Raw genomic sequence first — 20,500 nt, 5'->3', positions numbered from 1 at the left:
GATCCGGAACGCTCCGTTGACTGTCAATTATTAGCAAGGGCTGCCAGGGCACACACTTGTGTGACAGCTTTGGCTCAGGCAGACGCAAGGGCAAAGCTGTTGACTGCCGCCCTGCACCGCACGGAACTCGGACAGCACACTTCCCCACTTCTGCAGAGAGCCCTCGAACCATTTGCCGCTTTTCCGAACGCTTCGATAGAGATTCGTCTTCGCACGTAGCCAGCGCCCGAGTAAAGGCATCTCCTTGCCCTGCAGCACAAGCCCGGGTTTTTCCCGCTGGAAGGCTCAGCCAGGGAATGACTGCAATTCGCTTTCTCAGCTGCTCGCTTAGCGAAGATTAGGGCGCGCTCCACCCAGACGCCACACAAATGAGGTCACACAGCTGACCGCACTGCTGCCAATTCCTGCCCTATTCACCAGGGACGAGGGCAGGAAGCAGATGGAGCCCTCAAGTTAAGGGTCGCAACGTTTCAGTGAGAACAAAAAAGTGAAGCAGCGGCAGACAATTCACGGGTCCGGGGAACGTGGTTTCTCCCTCCGCACGGCAGAGCTGAGTCACAGGCACCGCTCTGTCCCGCACAGCGCGCAGGGCACAGGCTGCGTCCGGCAGCGAAACCATCCCCCGCTACAGCTTATTAAAACAGGGACTGCACTGCAGCACAACAGAAAATGCTCTCCGCTTTCTCAGGACCTACGGGCATTTAAGAGTTTAATATACATAAGAGTTTAAGATCTTGAAAATAAGTTCACTTGAAGACCCAAAAGGCAACGTGATGTAGTTACTATATAAAACCTGTTTCTCTTTACAACTATGCCGTATTTCAGAACACATACTTCATCTCCTGCTGCCAAAGAGGAAATACACCATTTTCAAGTGCTTAAAAGCTGGAGTTGTTTGAAATCAAACCGATTTGAGATCCAACACAGCTCTACTAACTAACAAGACCAAAGTTTACAGTAATATGAACAACACCATAAATGTTGTTTTGGCTATTGTAACAGCTTGTGCGTGGTCTCAATTTCAAGCTGCTACCAGTGCATGTATCTTGTGGGAAAATAGACAAAAACCTTCCCACCTGAAAGAAAGCTTATCATTTATAACCTAGTGCTTCTGAGATTTCCAGAGACAAATGGTAACAGAACCTAAATACAGAGTTTCGAAATATATGCTCTCAAACTATCAATTTGTTCGCAAAATACCTCAATTATGTCACTGCCATTGCCTTCTACTGCTATTGAAAAGTAACACTCACTTCAATAACTGGGGTGGTGGCTGCACAATTAATTCACACAACAAATGTAAATTGATCTCTTGCTTCTGTTAACAACTTTGTGAAAAAAATAACAAAATGTCTAGTCACATAATGCTAAGATACTAATATGGATTATTCACTTACTGTGGAGTGTTTGACTGGCTCCAGGAGTTGACATTTTACAGAAAAAGTTCCACAAGGCACACCCTTTCAGAAGTTTTCACAGAACTGGTATCTTTTTCTGCCTTTGTAACATAGGTTAAGTAGCCTCCCCTCCAATGACAGAGTGACTTCCATGTGGGTAATGAGGCAATTGAGGTGAAAAAAATATTATATCAGGTAATCACATCAAATAGTCCAACAACAGTGGAGTATGTATATGTAAACACAAAATAGCCCAATCATTTTCCTGGAACAATTTCAAAAATTTTATTAAGAGACCATAAATTATCCCTCATTAGATGGAAGAGCAATGAAGCCCTTTTGTTCAAACAGGCCAAGAAAGCAGAAGATCGCCTCTTTTTTTTCCCTCAAAGAGTAAACTTTGGTTCCAGTTAGGCACCAGTAGCCTACCAGTGCCTATCACCAACCTGAGAGTATAAGAGGTTATTAAGAGAGATTAGACTGTTTTAAAGAAGGGCATCCCACCAGATGAGCTAAAATATTTAGTATGTTTTAGATCATAAATCAATCTCTGACAAAACTCAGTTGTATTGTTTAGGCTTCAGAGAATAGAAGTTAGTCTTTTTGGTTTCACCCAAACGAATTCCTTTACAATCAGGTATTTTATCAGGTATGAGCTTCAACCTCCCTTCCTCCAGTCCCTGCCAATTCTCACAGCAAGCATACAACCAAACAAGCCAAAGCCACACCTCTGCTGACTGAAAAGTGTCCCTGTTATTTATATTCTAGATTTCTGTGAAAAGCAAAGGACATGAAGAAACAATTACATACACGCCCCTTCCAACTCTTCTCCACCCATTTTTTCCCTGACTATTTCTAATACTGCATCATTAAAAACCCTGTCCTTTCAGAGAATGGCCTCTCCACTATAGCACGTGCATGCTTCCCCCCACCAATTTATTTTACCTTCAGGTTTTTTTCCTCATTTTCCCTTCCATGCCTCTTACCTTCTAGCTTTCTTCAGATTTTTTTATCTCCTATGTGTATTTCCAACACATTAACCCACAACTCCCTCAGAGTCTCCAAATACAGAGTTTCAAAAAAAGTGAGATGATGACAATGAACGTGAGACTCTCTTGGAAAGCAAATCTACAGTGCTACACTTTAGTAACAGTTAGGGAAATTATAATTAAACAAATGTCCTGAAAAAATCCTGCTGCTTGATTAAGAAAACTTATAACTGCAACACACCAGCCATGATCTATGTTCTTTCAAAAACTGAGGGCTCTTAACTCAGATTTAAACAGGCTTTAAGAAACAATCACTGAACCACTGTGCTCAATCATATAAAGCAAGCATGTAGCTGCTGCTACTCACCTACAAGATTTAGCCTAGACACCTGGAGCACATGCCAGAGAAATTATTTGTAGACACACAAACATCACCAAATAACTAAGTGCGTGCACACACTGACACTTGCATGTTAAAAAGATCTGAAGGGTTGAGCCAGAATACCTCAGAGATTGACCCTCCTATTATTCCACCAATGAACATTTCAGAGGTTTCACAACAGCAGTGTTCATCAGTTAACTACATGACTGGTTATAACTCCTGCCCCAAGTTTATGCTCTTCTAAAAATATAACCAAAAAAAAATAATAAAAAAAGAAAGAAAAATCCCCAAGAAATAGTCTAAAAAAGCCTACACCAATACACACAGAGCCAGAACAAACAACTTCCATGAACAGCAGCCCAGGTTCAAAACCAAGCAGATTGATTTTCTCCTACTGCTAATCTTCCAAGAGTGATCAACTGCAGCTGTCTCACATTTGAGGGCTGAATACGTGCAGATTTTGAAGAACACTAGATCTCTCCATCCTATAATTTACTGAGCTCTCCAGAGTCAGTAAAAAGCAACTCCACTGACATTACTGAGTTTTCTTGACATTTTTGTCAGTTTCTTAAGGAAGTTTGGACTGAGCCACAAAGGAAAAGTTTCTGCTCTCAGCTAAACTGGCATATATCCAAATCCACCTCATTGTTCTAGAGGCAAACACACATGAAATCAGTCCCAGCCCATCACTTTATTCTAAAGCTAACCATTACACTGATTAATCTACAGAGGATTTTAGTTTCTCTAAGAACCCATATTCAGAGTCCAGCTTTGTAACAAAAAACCCACATCAGAAGTCGAGTGGACCAAATTCTTTATTGATCAACAGGTTCTGCTTTCACAAAGTGCTGACACCAATTAACAAAATAAACAGTTCCTATCTGTCATCGCTTTATCTACACAGCATATTCACACATACTAGGAATGATCAAATTGGCTTTTCCTTGCCAATCCATGTTATTTGGCCCCAGTCAAAAAACAGAAGAGACAATCATGAAATTTCCATCAGAATAGCTATGAAAGATGGCAAAAGGAAGAAGAAAGTATAATATCCCAAATTTCTTCTTTTCCAAAGCATCCCTCTACAAAACATTCTTTCCAAATTACAGGAAATACTCCTCTCTTGAGATACCACCAAAAATGAGGAGAAAAACTTGTAGGGCATCAAGAGAGCTGCTGTAAGTTTATACACTCGAAAGTACCAGAAGGCACACTAGGCAAAATTGTACAGAACCAAAACAAGTAAATGCTGAAATCACTGCAATTTAATGCATAGTTTAAGAAAACTAGGGACATTAAGACTTTCAGTCAGACAGAATGACATTAAAATTTCTTCCATGAACACTGTTACAGGTGAAAAGCCACGACACAAGCACTACCAAGAGGATCTTGCAGCTGCAGGTGTGACGCAGCCAGAGCTCACACAACACTTGCAATGGAGCAGCGCCACAGAAAATAACCTTTCCCTGCTCTATTTCCTGCCATGCCTTCCACGACCTGCTCTGTTAGAGTAAATAAACTTTTGCAAAGTTAAGAAAAGCAGCTTTCATCAGGTGTGGAAGATAAAAAAAAAAAAGACCCATATGGCTGGATCCTTTCATCCACCACAGCCTTCAGAACACAGGGAAGCACTCACCCAGCAGAGCGTAACAGGTCTGCCGATCCGTATGCCGAGGTGCAGCAACCTTGTACTTTTTCCACACAACTTTTTTGGCTGTTTGAGTGCTCATGATCAAGCTCACTCCTTGAATAACAGGAAAGTGAAGATGCAGAGGAAGTACACGCTCATACCCACACAAGAACTGCATGCTGGGATTCAAGGGGGAGGGAAGCGCTGGTTTTCCTCAGAGGGTTTGACACATTCAGCTACACAGTGACTGACAAAACCAGTCAGGAAACAAACCTTTAAAAAGGCTGCATGTTAGCAAGTGACAGACTTCCAGCTAATTGAGATTTATTTTCTCTTTAAAATCAGATAAATATGCTGCTTTGCTACTCCTTATGAAAAGAGGAGGATAGTTCAACTTTCAGAGAACTGAAGAGTTAAACTCTACACACTGAAAATAGGAAAGCTGATGGCTAATTTTCCTCTTCTGTTCAAATCAAACCCTCTGGTCAAACACCACACTCATTTTAAAAATCCTAAATATTTTTAGCACTTGTTCTGTAAAAAGCTTGCAGTATCACTATAACACTTTTTTCACCCATTCAATAGAACATAAAACCAGAACAACTCTTCAAAGTTAGCATCCACATCTTTTAATGGCCTTTCAAAAAAGCACAAGAGATTTTAAACATTACAGCATAAAAAAGAAGCTACACAAATAAATCTCCAAGTCAAAAAGTACAAACTCTGATTAGGTATGCCCTCTCCACTGTGCAGTAATTCCAAACAAGACAGAGCAAGGAACAGTAAAGCAGAAAGTTGGTAATGCAGGGCTATGATAGGATCAGAGTTATTTTCAAGTGGGCCTTTAAACTGCGCTTACCACCAGATCAAATCCCTCTGTCTTCAAAAGCCTGTTGCCAACTTTATAATTAAATTAAGAGATCTCCAAATATTATAGCTATGAAGGACACTCCATATTCCACACTTTCAGATACTGAACTGCACAGAATTCCAGCAGTCACAAAGTAATGCAAGAAGAGATTAACTACAATACGTAAGTACAAGCACTATGACCAGAGAGGAGCATTCTAAACCACACAATTGTTTTCAAAACCAGAAAGACTGAGGCTGTTTGATTTGTCTGCCTGTCTCATTGTATCATGCTATAAGACAAATGTTCTAGATGCAGCTCTCCTCTCTTCATTGATATCCAGTCAGGACAATTTATTGTATCACACCCCAGACACTACTCAGAGGAGGGAAGGAGGAGGAAAAAAAAAAAAAAAAAAATCAAGATCAGATTTTTCTTTAAATTTTTGTGGGACAGAAGTTGGTCTTACTTAAATTTGTGGGTTGGATGCTTTTCCCCAAATTCAAGAATTCCTCTAAGCTGAAGGCTGAAAGGCTTCACACAAAAGGAGTTTTGTTTCCATGAATAAAGACAACCATACATTCAGGGGGCTAAATCAGACATTTGTATCCAAACATTTTTGTGAACCATGCAAACAAGAGCAAAGTAAGAAGGTAATAAAAGTTTTAAAGTTAGGACTTCTATTTTAGAAGCAAACAATGATGTATCTTGTAAATAAAAATACAAACCTTACTGTGCCAAGCAATTCCCAAGCACAAAAAAAACACAGCCAACTCCACCAAGCAAACAAAGAGAATTAGCAGAATTAGCAGACAGACCTGCACATATGCCAGAAGTCTTACCAATAGCGCCCTGTTCCCTTTGTCAAGTTTTGATGAGACTGCTCTGAATTCCCTAAGAATGCTCTCCTGTGTATCCAGTACCTCACCTCACCTTAGTCCTTGCACACCCCAAGATAAGGCCTACCCACACTTGGCAAGACTGAAGAATAAACACAAGTTTAGCGAGACAGATAGTACATGAACATTTCTGGGTTTACCACTTCTCAAAGGAGAAAGTGATTTCAGCCAGTGAGAGCAGTTAGAGAAGCAACAGTCTGACTCCATCAGTCCCTTGAACTTCATTCAATGTGAAGCTATTAGCAAAGCTGAGTAAACCATTCATGCACCAGAGCTTCCAGAGAAGCTCTGCCTGCCATCAGCAGCTGCCCCATGAACATCAGAGAAACCACTTTTATCTAACAGCAAGTTAGATAAAAAAAATCTAGCATTTCAACAAGAATATACACTGAGACTATTTACTAACTTAAGGGGAGGGGAGGCAGGGGGTTGTTGCAATGTGTTTAAATTAAAAAACAAACATGTCTTGCCTAACTGCAGATAGAATTACTAGCATGAAATAGTTTCATATCAGAACCCATCTGCAAAGAAGTTACCTTTGGGATGGCAGGAATATTTTTAAGCTAAATTTTAAAGGTGAAACCATGGCCTCTGTGAATATCTGAAGTATTGGGTGTGAAATCCATACATTAACTGCAAGAGCAGATAAATAGAAGAGAAATAGAAATTTCTGATCAAAGTAATCTTTGAAGAAGGCAAAAGAAGACTTTAAAAAAATATTTTAACCTAACTCCAGAGCTCAACATACTGGCATACTTTCTACCCATAAATCACTTCATTCATTAGGAGGAAGATGGTCTTACTTCTACTACTACTACTACTGAATTCAACAGGCTATTTATTTAGTAGCTCTCTGACTGGAGTACGTGCTCTCTTCTATTCTCTCTAGTGTTGACAGCAGTAATCAAATTTTGTACATGCCACTGGCCCTATTATAGTTCCACAGTATCTGGCTGGTTGCCTAGACTTCTTATCATGTATGATAAAAAAGACCAGCCGAACAGACCAGCTGAAACTACTGTGGGATGACACAAGTAGAGTGAAGCCTAGCTAGAAACCTAGTAAGTAGAAACCATGTCTTTTTATGCTTGCCCATGTATTACAAAGCATGAAGAACAAGGCTACACTCAACACATGACAAGCTTGCTTTAACAGTTTTCAGAAGGACTGGAGCTTGGACAATTCAGCCCTTGTTGAAGAGTAGGCCTGAATGCTACACTTCATATGTGAAACACTACTCATCTATAGCTCAGTCCACACAGCAGGGAACAGGAAAGCAAAAAAACACCTAGAGGTGGGGGGAAAGAGAAAAAAAGAGGGGGAAAAAACTCAGACAACTGTACCCATTCATTTGAAGGTGAGCTCATAAATAATTAAGATCACTTTTCAGCCCCAGCATACACAGTCAGCACTGGCTTCAGAATAAAACTAAAGTTCACAAAGGCAAACAACAATGGGAGCAGAGGGTAACATCCTTTAATTATAAAACTCGCCTGTATGCAAGACAATCTATAATGAGATTGGTTTCCATTTCTTCTTTGCCTTCTGGGAGCCTTCCAGGAGCCTTGAATGCCTTAACTCTGAGAAGAGGAAACTGGCGTCTTTTTCACAGTCTGTCTCCTTCCAGCTGTGTTCCAAGGAGGCCTTAGGTAGCCCTGCTCTGAACTTCCACCGTTCCATACAAGTCCAAGAAAGGCTTGGATTTATGGCAGAGGAAAACACAAATCTAAGGGACTTCTTGTGGGAGCAGAACATGGAGGTACAGAGTTATTCCTTCAACTTCCTTATCCAAGGTGAGAGCCAAGCAAGCCAAGAGTTTTCCTAGAGGGGAAGCTCAGTCTTTTTCAAGGTTCCTGTGCTACCTGTCTGGTCCTACCCTTTATAATACTGCTATAATGAGAATCTGGCTAAGAGCTTCTCATGTTGTGGTATTAGCACCCCATAATTTTATTCAGGATGTTTTATTTCACCACAACAACCTGACAACTTTTTTTGCTGGCCTGCCAAACATGATTTGGATTAGAAGGCCATGCAACACTTGTTTCAGCAAGCAACAAGAGCTTCTAAGGAGATGCTAAGGAGAGGGATGGTGGAGGGGCATCAGGAACTTGAACAGAAAGTAATGCTTCAAATGCCTGTTGCATTTTGATGGGACCTGGATATTAGTTTAACCCCTACTTCCAGGAAACACACAGCACCAGCAACTTCAGATGGAGAACAATGGGGTTTTTAGCATTTCTATTAAAACCTTGTTTCACACAGCCAGGTTCTTGTCAACATAAAGCTTTCTACCAAAAAAAAAAAAAAAAAATTCTCAATACAGTAAATGCCCTCACTACTGTGGAAGAGAAACAGAGTGTGTGGCAGCTAGTGAAGCACTGCATTACAGATAAAACACAGAGATATCTTCTCAGTGCTCTCGCAGGCAGCTCCAACACAAACCCTTCCAGCCCACGGTGATTCAAGCACTTGACACACGGGTCTCGTAAAACAGCATATCTGGAGCTGCCACAAATAACTGACTCATCCTACAAAAGAAGTAATAGTAGCAATTTTACATAAACTATAATGCCTTTCAGGAATCACCACAATTTTAGTCTTTCTTGACATTCCTCTTATAGCTTCCCTTTTCCTTTCATAAAAGGGAATATTTTGAATGTAAATACTGAGAAAATCTGTGGAGCATATTAATCTTCCAAAAGCATTGTTTACATTATAATCACACCTGTAAAACACAGCCACATCCAAACAGTACCTGCTTTTCACAAAACATCCTGGGCCACCAGTTTACAGTAACTCAGAAGAGTGACAGGAGGTCCACAGGAAAACTAGGAGCCTTCTGCATTTTGCTTCTCATTTAAAATGCTGAACACACCTTCAAAACAAGGCTCCTGCCCATTCACAGGCACCTTTATAAAACAAATCCCAATGAATCCATGAGAGATGCACTGCTCAACACTTGTATGCTCATAGGCTGGGGCGTAACACGCATTTCAGCAGAAACCAAGGCATTGAGCATGCACGCCCAAGCACAGGAGAGAGGCCATCACTTGAGCTTCCTCAGCTCCTCCAACAAGCAATCCTGGTGGTTCACAGTTTTCAAAACCACCTGCTGCAGTGGGACAGACTGAGTTCGAGCCAGTGGCCAAACCGCTGTAAGAGCTGCTGGTGAGCAACTCTACCCAGGACAGACAACTGTCCTCAGCATGCCTCACAGCACCAGGGGCTGCTGCAGAAAAAGGCACTGCTTCCAAAAGGCATCTCATTCCTCTGCCCTTCATATGCCAGGACACAATCCAAAGTTTTGGAAGAAATGGTTTAGGCAAGCATATGAATGATTTACTTGTACGCTTTCCTGTCACTCATTTTGTACATGTCTGTTTTTACCTCCAAGAACATACACATCGCAAAGCTTTCTTGTATATCCCACACATTTTTTCCTTAGAAAATATCTTATGATAGATTCTTCTCAAACTCTTCTGGCTTTTCCCATCCAGATTCCACAGGACTGTGCATGGATATCTGCCTCAAGCTGGGCAGAGGGGAAGGAAAGCACATCAGGAAGCCTGGAGAGGAGCTCTAGAGCAAGTACATCTCTCCACCTGCCCAAGTCTTCAGGCCTTCAACTCTACCAGCTAGGGCTGTAATCACAGCTTCATTCTAAAACCTAAAACTCATCTCCTACCATGGTGAAGAGACATAATCACAGTTAAATATAATCACAGGCATATTTCAAGAGTGGCACACCCTAGATGATGACCAAATTCATGGTTAGCAGGGTTCCACCGACACTGCAACTCCAAAGACCTTAAAGTTCAGTTTTCCTTTTTTTAATGCCTTGTAACAAAGGATGGATGATCAGCATCTTCTAAGACATTAACTCTACAGCAGTACCATTCAGAACACGCTATTTATTTCTAAACTGACACTGAGTGTCCCAAGTATACACATAACTAGTCTTGTTAAAATTAGTGATCAATTTCTTCCACCCAGACAGTCTACTTCCCTTCCTGCTTGCAACAACGTATTCTATTCATGCTTTCCCACAACAAAAAAACACAGAGGACAAAGAGGGACAGCATTCTGTAGAGCTGCCCTGCTTTCTGCAGGAACTATTAACAAAATTCTTTGGACTTCCCAGTCACCATGCTGGGCATGGAAAGTTTTGCTCACCTGGAAAAGAGGGATCTACAGAAAGTCTGCATGAAGAGCCCCAAGTCTCCCAACTCCTTCCTTGAACAAGAATACCAAAGAGAGCTCCCTAAGTTAAACAGGCTGTCTTTTCCTAGTTCAGGGAGCTAAAAATCAGTAAGAAACTATTAGAAGCATGCTAAAACTAAGAAGACAAACAAAGTCTGTTCCCTATGGACCTTAGTCAGGGTCCAACACAAACACCTCCAGTTAAACTCCCCCACTCCTCAGAGGACAAACCTGTCTCCTGACAAGGACCCAAGGCAAACAGCCCTCTTTCTGAAATAGCATTGCTGTTATCAGAGTCCAAAGAAGAGGGGGGGAAATCAACCCAAAACACGTCTACTCAGCTCAGTGCAGGAAGGCTGCACTGGGTGTTCAGGACTTAGCAGAGTGACTCAGCACCCAGCTTGGGTGCAGGCACCCTGTCCACAGTCCTAAAACAGCCAGCCTGATGAAGGTAGGCATCACACCATTCCTTCTGCATGATGCCAGAGCAAAAACACAAAGCTTTCTAAACTACAGAAAACCCTCTCAGAATCATCTACATTGCTGCCACTGTATAAGCCTTTACTTTCATGAAAGGCCTCTTTACCAAAAGGAGGGTAAAAAAACACACAAAACATACTCCTGTTTAATCCTTTTAAAGCCTCCAGTTAATTTAATATAGACTTAATACATCTCTCATCAATTTATCCCAATAATTAAATTTACACTCACTGCTAAAAGCTTACACAGCACTGACAATCTTTTGCCACTTTTGCCTTTTAACAGATACAAACTGTAAATCTTTGTGTGATTAAGGTTATCAAGACTTGAACAAGGTCAGAGAATATATTTCAACAGATAATCCAACATTCCGATATTTTGGTAGGTATAATTCTATTATAATATTCTACATAGACTGCTTTAAAAAAATCATTGCATCAATTGTCGTGTACTAGAAGTGCATAATTAAAACTGTTGTTAAAATTAATGGTCTTCTTTCTCTCCTCCCTCACCAATCAGCACAGAAGAAAGAGGTAAAACCATGTGCTTTGTTAAATATTGAACCTACTGGAACCTGAAAAATAACAGATTAATAAACTACTCTGAGGCTGAGGTTAGTTCACAGAGGAATGATCACACAGCAGCTATGGCAACACAGAGCCATCACACTGCACTGCCAACTAGCAAAGAGAAACAAAAACAAAGAGCAAAGCAACAAACAGCCTTAACCTGCTTTCTTAGGGCCACAGAAGCAAGAATTGAAGCTCATCAAGGAGGGAGTGCTCATCAGTTTAGCACAGCATTACTGCATATCAGGGAACTTGGGAAGGAATGTGGAAAAGAGGCAAAGCACATGGCATAACTGAACCATTACCTAAAGGAAGAACAGACTCATACAACTAAAGACCAAAGAGCCTCAAGTCTCTGTCAGTAATGCTACACACAAACACACACATAAGCAGAGATCCAACAGCAGTCAAAGTGACAGTACATTTTATTTGGGACAGAATGTGCACCTATCTATCTCAAGCCACCTGCCCAGGTTCCCAAGCAGAGACTGGGAAGCAGCCCACTCCAAAGAGGCTAAGTAAGAGCCGGGTTAATTAGACACCTGACTCAACTCCATGCTAGCTAAGGAAAGCTCACATAAGCCACAGTCGGCAGAGATGTGGTGAAAAGAGGACTAGGCAGTGGTAAGCAGCTGAGGGGCAGCAGCTGATTCAATTTTGCAAGCCAGCAAAAGATTGCATGTTTACATCCTCACTTGTTTTCAAGAAATTTTCAGCAAGCTTTCTGTGTGTATACTTTGTAGGCTTCTGCCAGGTCAAATGGAAAACACTGGGCTCAATTATTTAAGCTCAAGTGTGCGGAGGAGTAATTACCAAAGCTCCACTGGACAGAAGGATTGCATTCTTTTATTCTTCAAATGCCACCACCCACTAAGATATGATAATAAAACTCTCAAACCTTGTAAGCAAATCCAGCAAACACTGTGCAGAAGTTAGCCTGCAATCATATGGTACCCATCTCAAAAACTCCATCTGTGCCTCTCAAAGTACTGTGGCATAACAACTCCACTCCTTGCTACCACCACCATCATGGCTTTTGTCCACAACCAAGTGTTAGTTTGACTTAAACCCTAAATCATGTGAAGGTTGACAGAGAGGTCACATGTACAGTATATTCTAAAAAGTCTTTCTGTGCAAGAGTGACTGGCAAATGATACACATTCCTAAGCCAGACAAATTAAGTCCTAAAACTCAACTGCTCCTTCACAATTACTGTGATGCAACAGATGTACCACAGCATTCCCACATAAATATTGAATGTCAACAATATACATAGTTTTAAAATCAGCTAATAAACATCTCGAATTTTACAAGGGTTAAAAACAGATGCACACCCTATAGTAATAACATTACTGGTCACCTTACTGAAGCATCACACCTTGAACCTGAAGTGTGAGCAGGCACAGTCTCATCCATGGTCTGAACAGCAGCTTTTCAGCTATTCATTTCACACCCCCATTTTGTAGTACTGGTTATGAAGCCATCTGACATCACCTGCAACAACCTTTAAACTGACTCAATAAAATTTCACGTTACTTCAACAAAAGCATTTTAAGGCTGAAGCCTTTAACAATTGCCCCTTTTTACCCTTTGAATTTAAGTGTTTAAGTAAACAATCACTTTTCATGTATTTCAAAAATAGGTATATCATGGCTATATCCACAATGAGAATGTGAAGATGTAATATAAGCACCCTTGAACAAAAGTTTTTACACAGAAGGGGACAGATTGAGATTCTGAGATGCCATACACCATCCTGTGTCTTCAAGACCCTCACTCCATTTAGCAGATGAGCTTTTATAACCCCCCAGACTCCTTAGCACAGGAAGCAAAGTGAGCAAAGTGCTCCAAATAGCACACATTTACCAATTTGTTCCTTAGGTTGCCTTGTCTTTCCTACTACCCTACTTGCTTTTGTTGCTGCTACCAAACGCTGAATAGGTTTTATCATAGAGCTGTTTTCTTACTAGCTCAACTTCTCCTGCTTGATCAGCAACAAGTTGCTGCTGAAAAGCAAGCCTTATTTCTCTCTGCAGGCCTGCCTACACATCCAGGCAAAAACCACTACAACTTCACAAGGCTAATATTGAAGAAAGTTGCATTAAACTTGCTCACAGGTCTTCTCAAAAAAAAAATTTATAGGTTGGTAAAACTCCAATATAAATAAAGGAGATGGACCACAAAACACAAGTTGTATGGCAGTCGTAATTCACTCAAACATGAGTGTCGAAGTATTTTTCGTCTTGCCCTAGATTTGAGCACTTCTCTGTAATACCTATATTCAACCAAACATTATAATGCTTTCATTACAAATCATTTAATATCTAACTGTAGTATTCTCACAGTTAACACTCATATAAACTTTTCTATTTATGTGCTGCTCCCTCACTTTAACTGGACTGGTTTAAGACAGTTCAACAAGCAAAGCATTATAAAACTTCACTGCTGTTTGGTTTTGGTTGGTGGGGTTTTTTTGTTTTTTGCTTTACTTTGTAACATAACCACAGCATTGATACTGTTTGTTTTCTTTAATCTGCTTGTAGGTGACTTCGTTTAATTTTAAATCACAGCATTCCAACACCACCTCCTCCCTACAACAAAGCTTGCCACAAGTATTTCAGGTCAGCCACAGAAAAAAAGATAAACCCCTATTACATATCTTCATAAATATGGTTTGAAAAAGGGGATTCACAAAATAAAGATCTTTACATCTTACACTGTAAGATAAGCAAGGCAGTTTAGGATACAGGTGACAAGGGTCATAAAGAGAGCTTCATACAGATGCAATTAAAATGTTTGTGACACTATTTAAAAACAACCTGCCACAACCCACCTTTTTGAGAACTTGTGCTACTATTTGTATGTCAAACTCTCATCACTCAAAAGCAGCTCTAGTGTAAATGCAGCTATATATATGACCACAAAGAGTCAAGAAGCTGCATTACCCAGTAGTTTTCAGACATTTACCTATACACTCTAATTTCTCCAGCCCTGAAGTTCTCCACCACCTATCTTTCTCCTTACTTGCCTCCAAATAATCATTTACTCTTCCTGTAAATTATCAAAACCCCACTACTGTTCAGAAAAAAAGATGATCAGCTCTCAGCGCAAACCACAGGACAGTTCATTCAGTTTTCTCACTCCCAGATGATCATCAGGTTGCTGTCACACTAACAATTCTGTACCTACCATTCCACCATAACAAACTTTATCTTCCTTCCCTTGTTCTACCCCAACCTACACAGCTGTTCACCAGTCTTTTGATCCTCTGACAATAAGGCAGGCCAGTTCATTGCATTCCATCCAGTACAATCCCAGTGCAGTGAGTACAAATCCCTACCAATACTGCATAGGAAACACACATATGCCCTGTTTTGTCTCTTGCACCAAAAGATCAGGCAGCCAGGCTGAAGAAGCAGCAGAGAACAGGACATGTTCCTAGTCAGCATCAGGTGTGACCACTGAAATTCTCCCAACAGCACACAAAAACAGAAACAAGCAGACATGGGGAGAGAGGGGAGAAGCACTATCACAAGAAATCTAACTCACCATCATAAGGACATCTGATGTATTTTAGCTACAAGCTGGACCATGACTCACAGATCCCCAAAATCAGGTTTCTGACTAAGCCCAGCTCAGCCAGGGAGCTTTGCTAGCTCCATCTGACAAACATGACTGGAGAAGCACCAGGGGCCTACCCCAGCCCTTGTTGCCTTCACCAGGAATTAGGAGGAATTGCTCCAACACATTTCAACCTCTGTATTTCAGTAACTGGTAAAGAAGTAGGACAGTACAAGGATACATATCCAACTGCAGACAGCAAGAACTTAGTGACTACCATGGGAACAGCTGGAGCTTCTGGCAGTTCCCATCATAACCATTCATCCAGTTCCCCACACTGTATAGCCCCTTCTGGCCAAAAACATCAAGAGGACTCCTATGACATAGCTGGTTTGCCATTTATTTCACTGCTTCAGAAAACCAGTCTCACCAACAACTTATTTCCCAACTAAAACCAGGAAGTCTGCTGGGAAGCCATGCCCAGGCAGCAGGGATGACAGGAGGGAATTCCTCATGCTTCATTTCTTAGCCATGGCATCTGTCCACAACCAATCCTACAGCCCACCTGACCCTCAAAACCCAGGAATGGATTACAGACACAGTGAGCAGATCAATGAGTTCTTTTGGTACGATTTTTCCCCTCCCCTAAACCCTATCTTCTATAACAAAACAGAAGAGCCAAGAGATTTGTTATGATCCGGAAGCATACAAGGCATGTTCTGGTGCTGCAGCTGCTGGGAAACAAGAAGGTTTTAACAGCAGCAGCAATACCAAAACAGTGCAGAGCTTGGGAAGTAGAAATAGAGAAGGTGAGCGATTCCAACGCAACCCACTGGTCACAGAAATTTTACAGGGCTCCTGAAGACATCAGAAACTCCACTGCTTCAGCCAGGCTTTTCTCTGAAGATAAAATGGTCACATTTTATAATTAAGTTCCATGGCTAATACCACTATGAAATGCAAATTTCCTTCATTACATGTTAATTTTTTTTACAGATATTACATTCCACTCTAAAGAGTGCTGTATCAGCATAGAAAAAACAAGAAAAAAGCCACTACAAATCAGGATAAAGTTAGAAAGGCTTGGTAAACATTGCAAGTACAAAACAGTGCTCTCATCTACAACAGCTTCACAGAAATGCAGCAGAAGTGTTCCAGCACTGCCAAACTGAACATAAGTTCCCAAAATTATTTTGGAAAAAGCCACATGGCTTTTAACACAACCCAGGTTCAAAAATAGGCATTGCCAAGACCCACTTACTCAAATAATCTTTTAGAGGCACCACTGCAGCCCGCAAGAACCTTCCAGCTAAGCACTGCAGAGAGTTTAGCCCTAATTCATCTCTCCTCCTTTTCTGGCACAGTAATAGTGCAAAAAAGTAGCAAATGATACCTGGTGTGGGAAGATACATCATAGAATCTGCTGAGTTGGAAGGGACACATCAGGATCACTGAGTCCAACACACTCCAAGAATCACACCATACACCCCTTGTGTCTGGATACAAAATCGACTGTGAAACTGGAGCTAGGCAGAGTGTCTCATGTTTGCATTAACAACTTTTTGCCAGACCTTTGAATGTGATTTATGAATAATGCTTGCAGGAAATGGAACAAAAAAATAATCAAACCATTATCTCTAAAAAGCTAAAAAGTCTAAAAAGCTGGGCAGATGGTGAAATCCCAACACAGTGTAAAACCACAAGGAAACTATATATGTGACACTTAAGGCTGAGTTAAGTTTTTACTTCCACAAAGCCAAGGTCACAGGAACAAGCACAGTGCAGTCACCAGCACAGAACCACAGAAACCTCCCGAGCTGGGTGGGGACCTCTTACTGAGAGTGAAACTAAAATTTTCCAGCAAGTCCATGAAACCACCAATATCCTTCTCCATTCAGTGGAGCCATTCAAGCACAACTTTCAGAGCTGCATATACAAGTACCCAGACAAGGAAGGAGACAAGCACACAGAAAGACAGGAAAATATAGCTACAAGCTGCCCAAATTCAGATACTGACCAGCAGGACAGCCTTGGCATACCTTGGACCAAGTGAAAAAATAAAAAACTACCAGCTTTTCTCCAGCAGAGCTGGAAGGAAGCAGTGAATCTACCTGAATTTTCAGAGTCCAAATGCCAATACTGAGACACCACATATATAGGAGAAACTGACAGATGTCAGAAAATAAAGATACCCATGAGAAATATGCAGAGTAGCTGAGCTCAACATCCATAAACAGTTGTGAGAAGTGTTTGAGACTGTTTCTCATTCGAGACGTCAGAGCTGATCAGGAAAGGAGGGGTTGGGGATTGAAGAGAAACAGAAAAGGAGTAGCAATAAATTTTATCACATATAGGCTCAATTTCCTCAGTTGTTTGCCTGAGATGCATTTTTTCTGTATCTACTACAGGAAGTCTCAGATCTCATGAAGCAGCAACCATGTCCTCTGTCTGCCACTTCAGTTCTGAATGTCTCTCTCTTAAAAACCTTTTACTGGTTGAGTCAGAAGATTCACCTTTAGCTCAGCTTTGGCATTGTTTTGTTTTTTTAATTGAATATGCAAGAATACATGTAGTCCACATGGCATTCACTCATCCTGGAGAAAATTATTCTAGCCACAACCTAGAGAACTACCGTTTTAAAAAATCCAAATACTTTAGGACAACATACACCAATTCTTATACCAAATTCAGATAGTTTAAAAAAATCACAAATCACCTTGTTTCTAGCAATTGTTATCACTCAAGGTTTTTAAGAGTCATCTTCTATATCCCCAATACCCAGGAGCCCTTCACACAGTCTGGATGTGACAAGGAAATAAAATCATCTCTTAAGAGTGGCCCAGCCATGTCAAGTGATGCAGTCCCACATATGCACATACACTTGCTGCTAGCTGCCTCCAAGCAACCCTTGTTGGCTGGGGGCAACTCAGGGGTGTTCGATGTGGGTTGCAAGAATTCCTACCCCAGCATGTGATGAATACATGCTTTAGTATGAACTGAAGATTTACCACACTCCCAAGCACCTAACTGGAAACACCTCATTAAAAAGAGACTTCTAACAGTCTCAGATCCACACACTGCTGTATAATTATCCTCAACTTGAAAGGGCTGCATAATTTCCCAGGAATATCACAATCTCTAAACGCAAGTCCTAGAAGGAGAAAGTAGATTGAGGTCTATGCATACATAAGTGTGCACAGGCACACACAGCTACACAGCCCTCCTTCTCTCTTATCTTTGAGTATACACAAAGATGACAAAAACCTATCCCCATCACATCTTGTTCCATCACTTAAAAACCACTACTTTACCTTGTGGCTGTGCTTTTGTATATCAGGAAGAAACATCCAAGCCAGAAAGTGCTATAATAATTACATTTCCATTTACTTTACCATTCACTTTATGAGGGGGAGGGGTAGAAACAGGAGCAGTTGAAAATATGTCCTTCCCTGAGGACTGAACCTCATGAAACATGTTTTTTTTGAGAAATAGTGGCTTTTTTTTCCCCTTGGAACTCTACCATCTCCATTCCTTAACCTTTACAATAACTTCAGTGGGTACACACAATCGCTTTGCTGATCCCCAAATAGCATATTTAGCATTCACTATTTTATTTGAACCATTACTGCCACTCAGGAGAAATCTCATTGCCTTTCTCTCAACATTAGTTACAAGGGACACCTACTTAACTGTGACTAGTTACAACAAAAAAAGCAAGGTATGGAAACATACTAATCTTTGTAAGCTCCACCTTCTTTCAATTTTGAAAGCATTACTACACATCTACAGTGAGAAAACAGAAAGGAAAAGGAAGTCAGAGTAAGCTTTTGTTTGTTTTCTTTTATGATTTGTTTGTTTTCTTAAAGAAGATTAGGCTACAGTGCTAAAGATCAAGGCTGACCTTCCTGAATGTTTTTGATATTTGCCCTGAAAAAAGCACAGATCTGAGTTATGGATACCCCAAACATTACACTTATCTGTCAAGCCCAAGGTCTGTGATGATCAATATTGCTGATGAGTGACAAAGATGAGACCAATTTTACAGTTTTTCCTTCTGATTAAGAGCAAAGGAAAAAAAAAATCCCATTGTTCTGTAGTATAAACAGGTCTCACCTGCAGATACCTTAATAATTGATAGCTACTACTGTAACATGGTGTCCCAAAACTAGAGTAAAAAGAGGCCTTTACCACTTGAAATTTCATCTGGATATCCATCCTTAAGAATATCCTGCCCTAACAAGATAAAAGACCTCTTTGATAATGTGGCTCTGATGTTAGGCTAAATACAAGTTGAAAAATCAAGAAAAACGTTAAGCTTTTGAAATGTTAAGCCACAATCATTTAGTGAACAAACACAAGACACAGCACTCAACATGGTAACAGCAAAGATGAACTATTACAAGCAGTTGGCACTACAGACAAATTGTGGTCAAGTGAAACAAAGATTTTTACAGAGCTCCACTGGTCCAATAAACACCACCAAGACACCACTACTGGGAACCAAGTTCAGGAAAACTAAGCACATGCGAAGTTACAGCTGTTTCTTTACTCTTACCATCTCTCAACAGAAACAGCAATAAGAAAACTAGGGAAAATGAAGGGCAAAGTAGTAGAAGGATGGATGAACACCACACTTCAGTAAAACAAAACAAAGCAAAAAAAAAAAAAAAAACCACCCAAACAACACCTAGCCATGCTGAAATACAGTACTTAGATTTAGCTACAAGAGAAATCTAGGGTATTCTTAAATAGTAAAGGGGATCTAAATTCATTAGCAAGAATTTAAAAACTCACTACAAGGAAGTAGTTTGTATCAGACAGTTCCATCAACCAATATCTACTAGACACAACTGCTTACTAAATACTCTGTGTATTATGTGTAGAAACTGCCTTTTTCTCAGCCACCGTGTCTTTATACTAAGCTGAAAGAAGTGTCTACAGTATTTCAGCATTTCCACCTCCTCCCCATTTTTATGCATCAACACTGATTCTCTTGCAAGAAGTCATCTCTCGGGGTTAAATTTTAACAGACCATATTATATTTGCATAGGTCTAAGTTAATGAAGTGACTAGCAGAGAGTATAATACCCTGACCTTCTGTCATGAATTTTAATTGCCTGCAGATGGTTAAGTTTAGCCTTATCTTCCCATATGAAGAGATTCACATGGATAATTTCTCCCTCACCTTATGTAGCACACCAGCACTTCATGGAGCCCACTGCTGTGTCCCTGGGTTACCTGCAACACATCCTCTGGTGGGTGAAGTGGAGCAGTGGGTCAGGTGTGACCCCTGCATGGAGAGGCTGATACAGGTGCTAAGCTGAAATTACTCTGTCCAAACCCAGTTGAAGAATTCTCTCTGGTAATGCCATGGCTGCTGTTAATAGAGCAATTTCTAAACCAGCCTGGTTGCTCTGACTTTTATGATCTTCACTGCTCTCCTAAATTTGTCAAATTCCTTCGAAGAGAACTATTCATTATTCTTCACCCCCAACACAAGGTGTCTCTCCTTGTTCTTCAGGTTGCAACTAAAGAACAAGGCC

At 40.7% G+C, this 20,500-nt stretch overlaps 1 protein-coding gene across 1 annotated transcript in view; it reads right to left on the bottom strand.

The window, feature by feature from the left end:
- Window positions 1–4,498, bottom strand: part of UTRN (utrophin) — a 313,286-nt gene extending 308,788 nt beyond the window's left edge. Inside the window, exon 1 of the mRNA XM_062490124.1 lies at window positions 4,405–4,498. Coding sequence (XP_062346108.1) covers window positions 4,405–4,498 — 94 coding nt within the window. The remainder of the gene's footprint in view (window positions 1–4,404) is intronic.
- Between the last annotated feature and the right edge of the window lie 16,002 nt (window positions 4,499–20,500).

The sequence above is a fragment of the Cinclus cinclus genome, chromosome 3 (genome assembly GCF_963662255.1).
Source record: "Cinclus cinclus chromosome 3, bCinCin1.1, whole genome shotgun sequence".
Lineage (NCBI taxonomy): Eukaryota > Metazoa > Chordata > Aves > Passeriformes > Cinclidae > Cinclus > Cinclus cinclus.
This window is presented reverse-complemented; position numbering and strand designations above follow the sequence as displayed.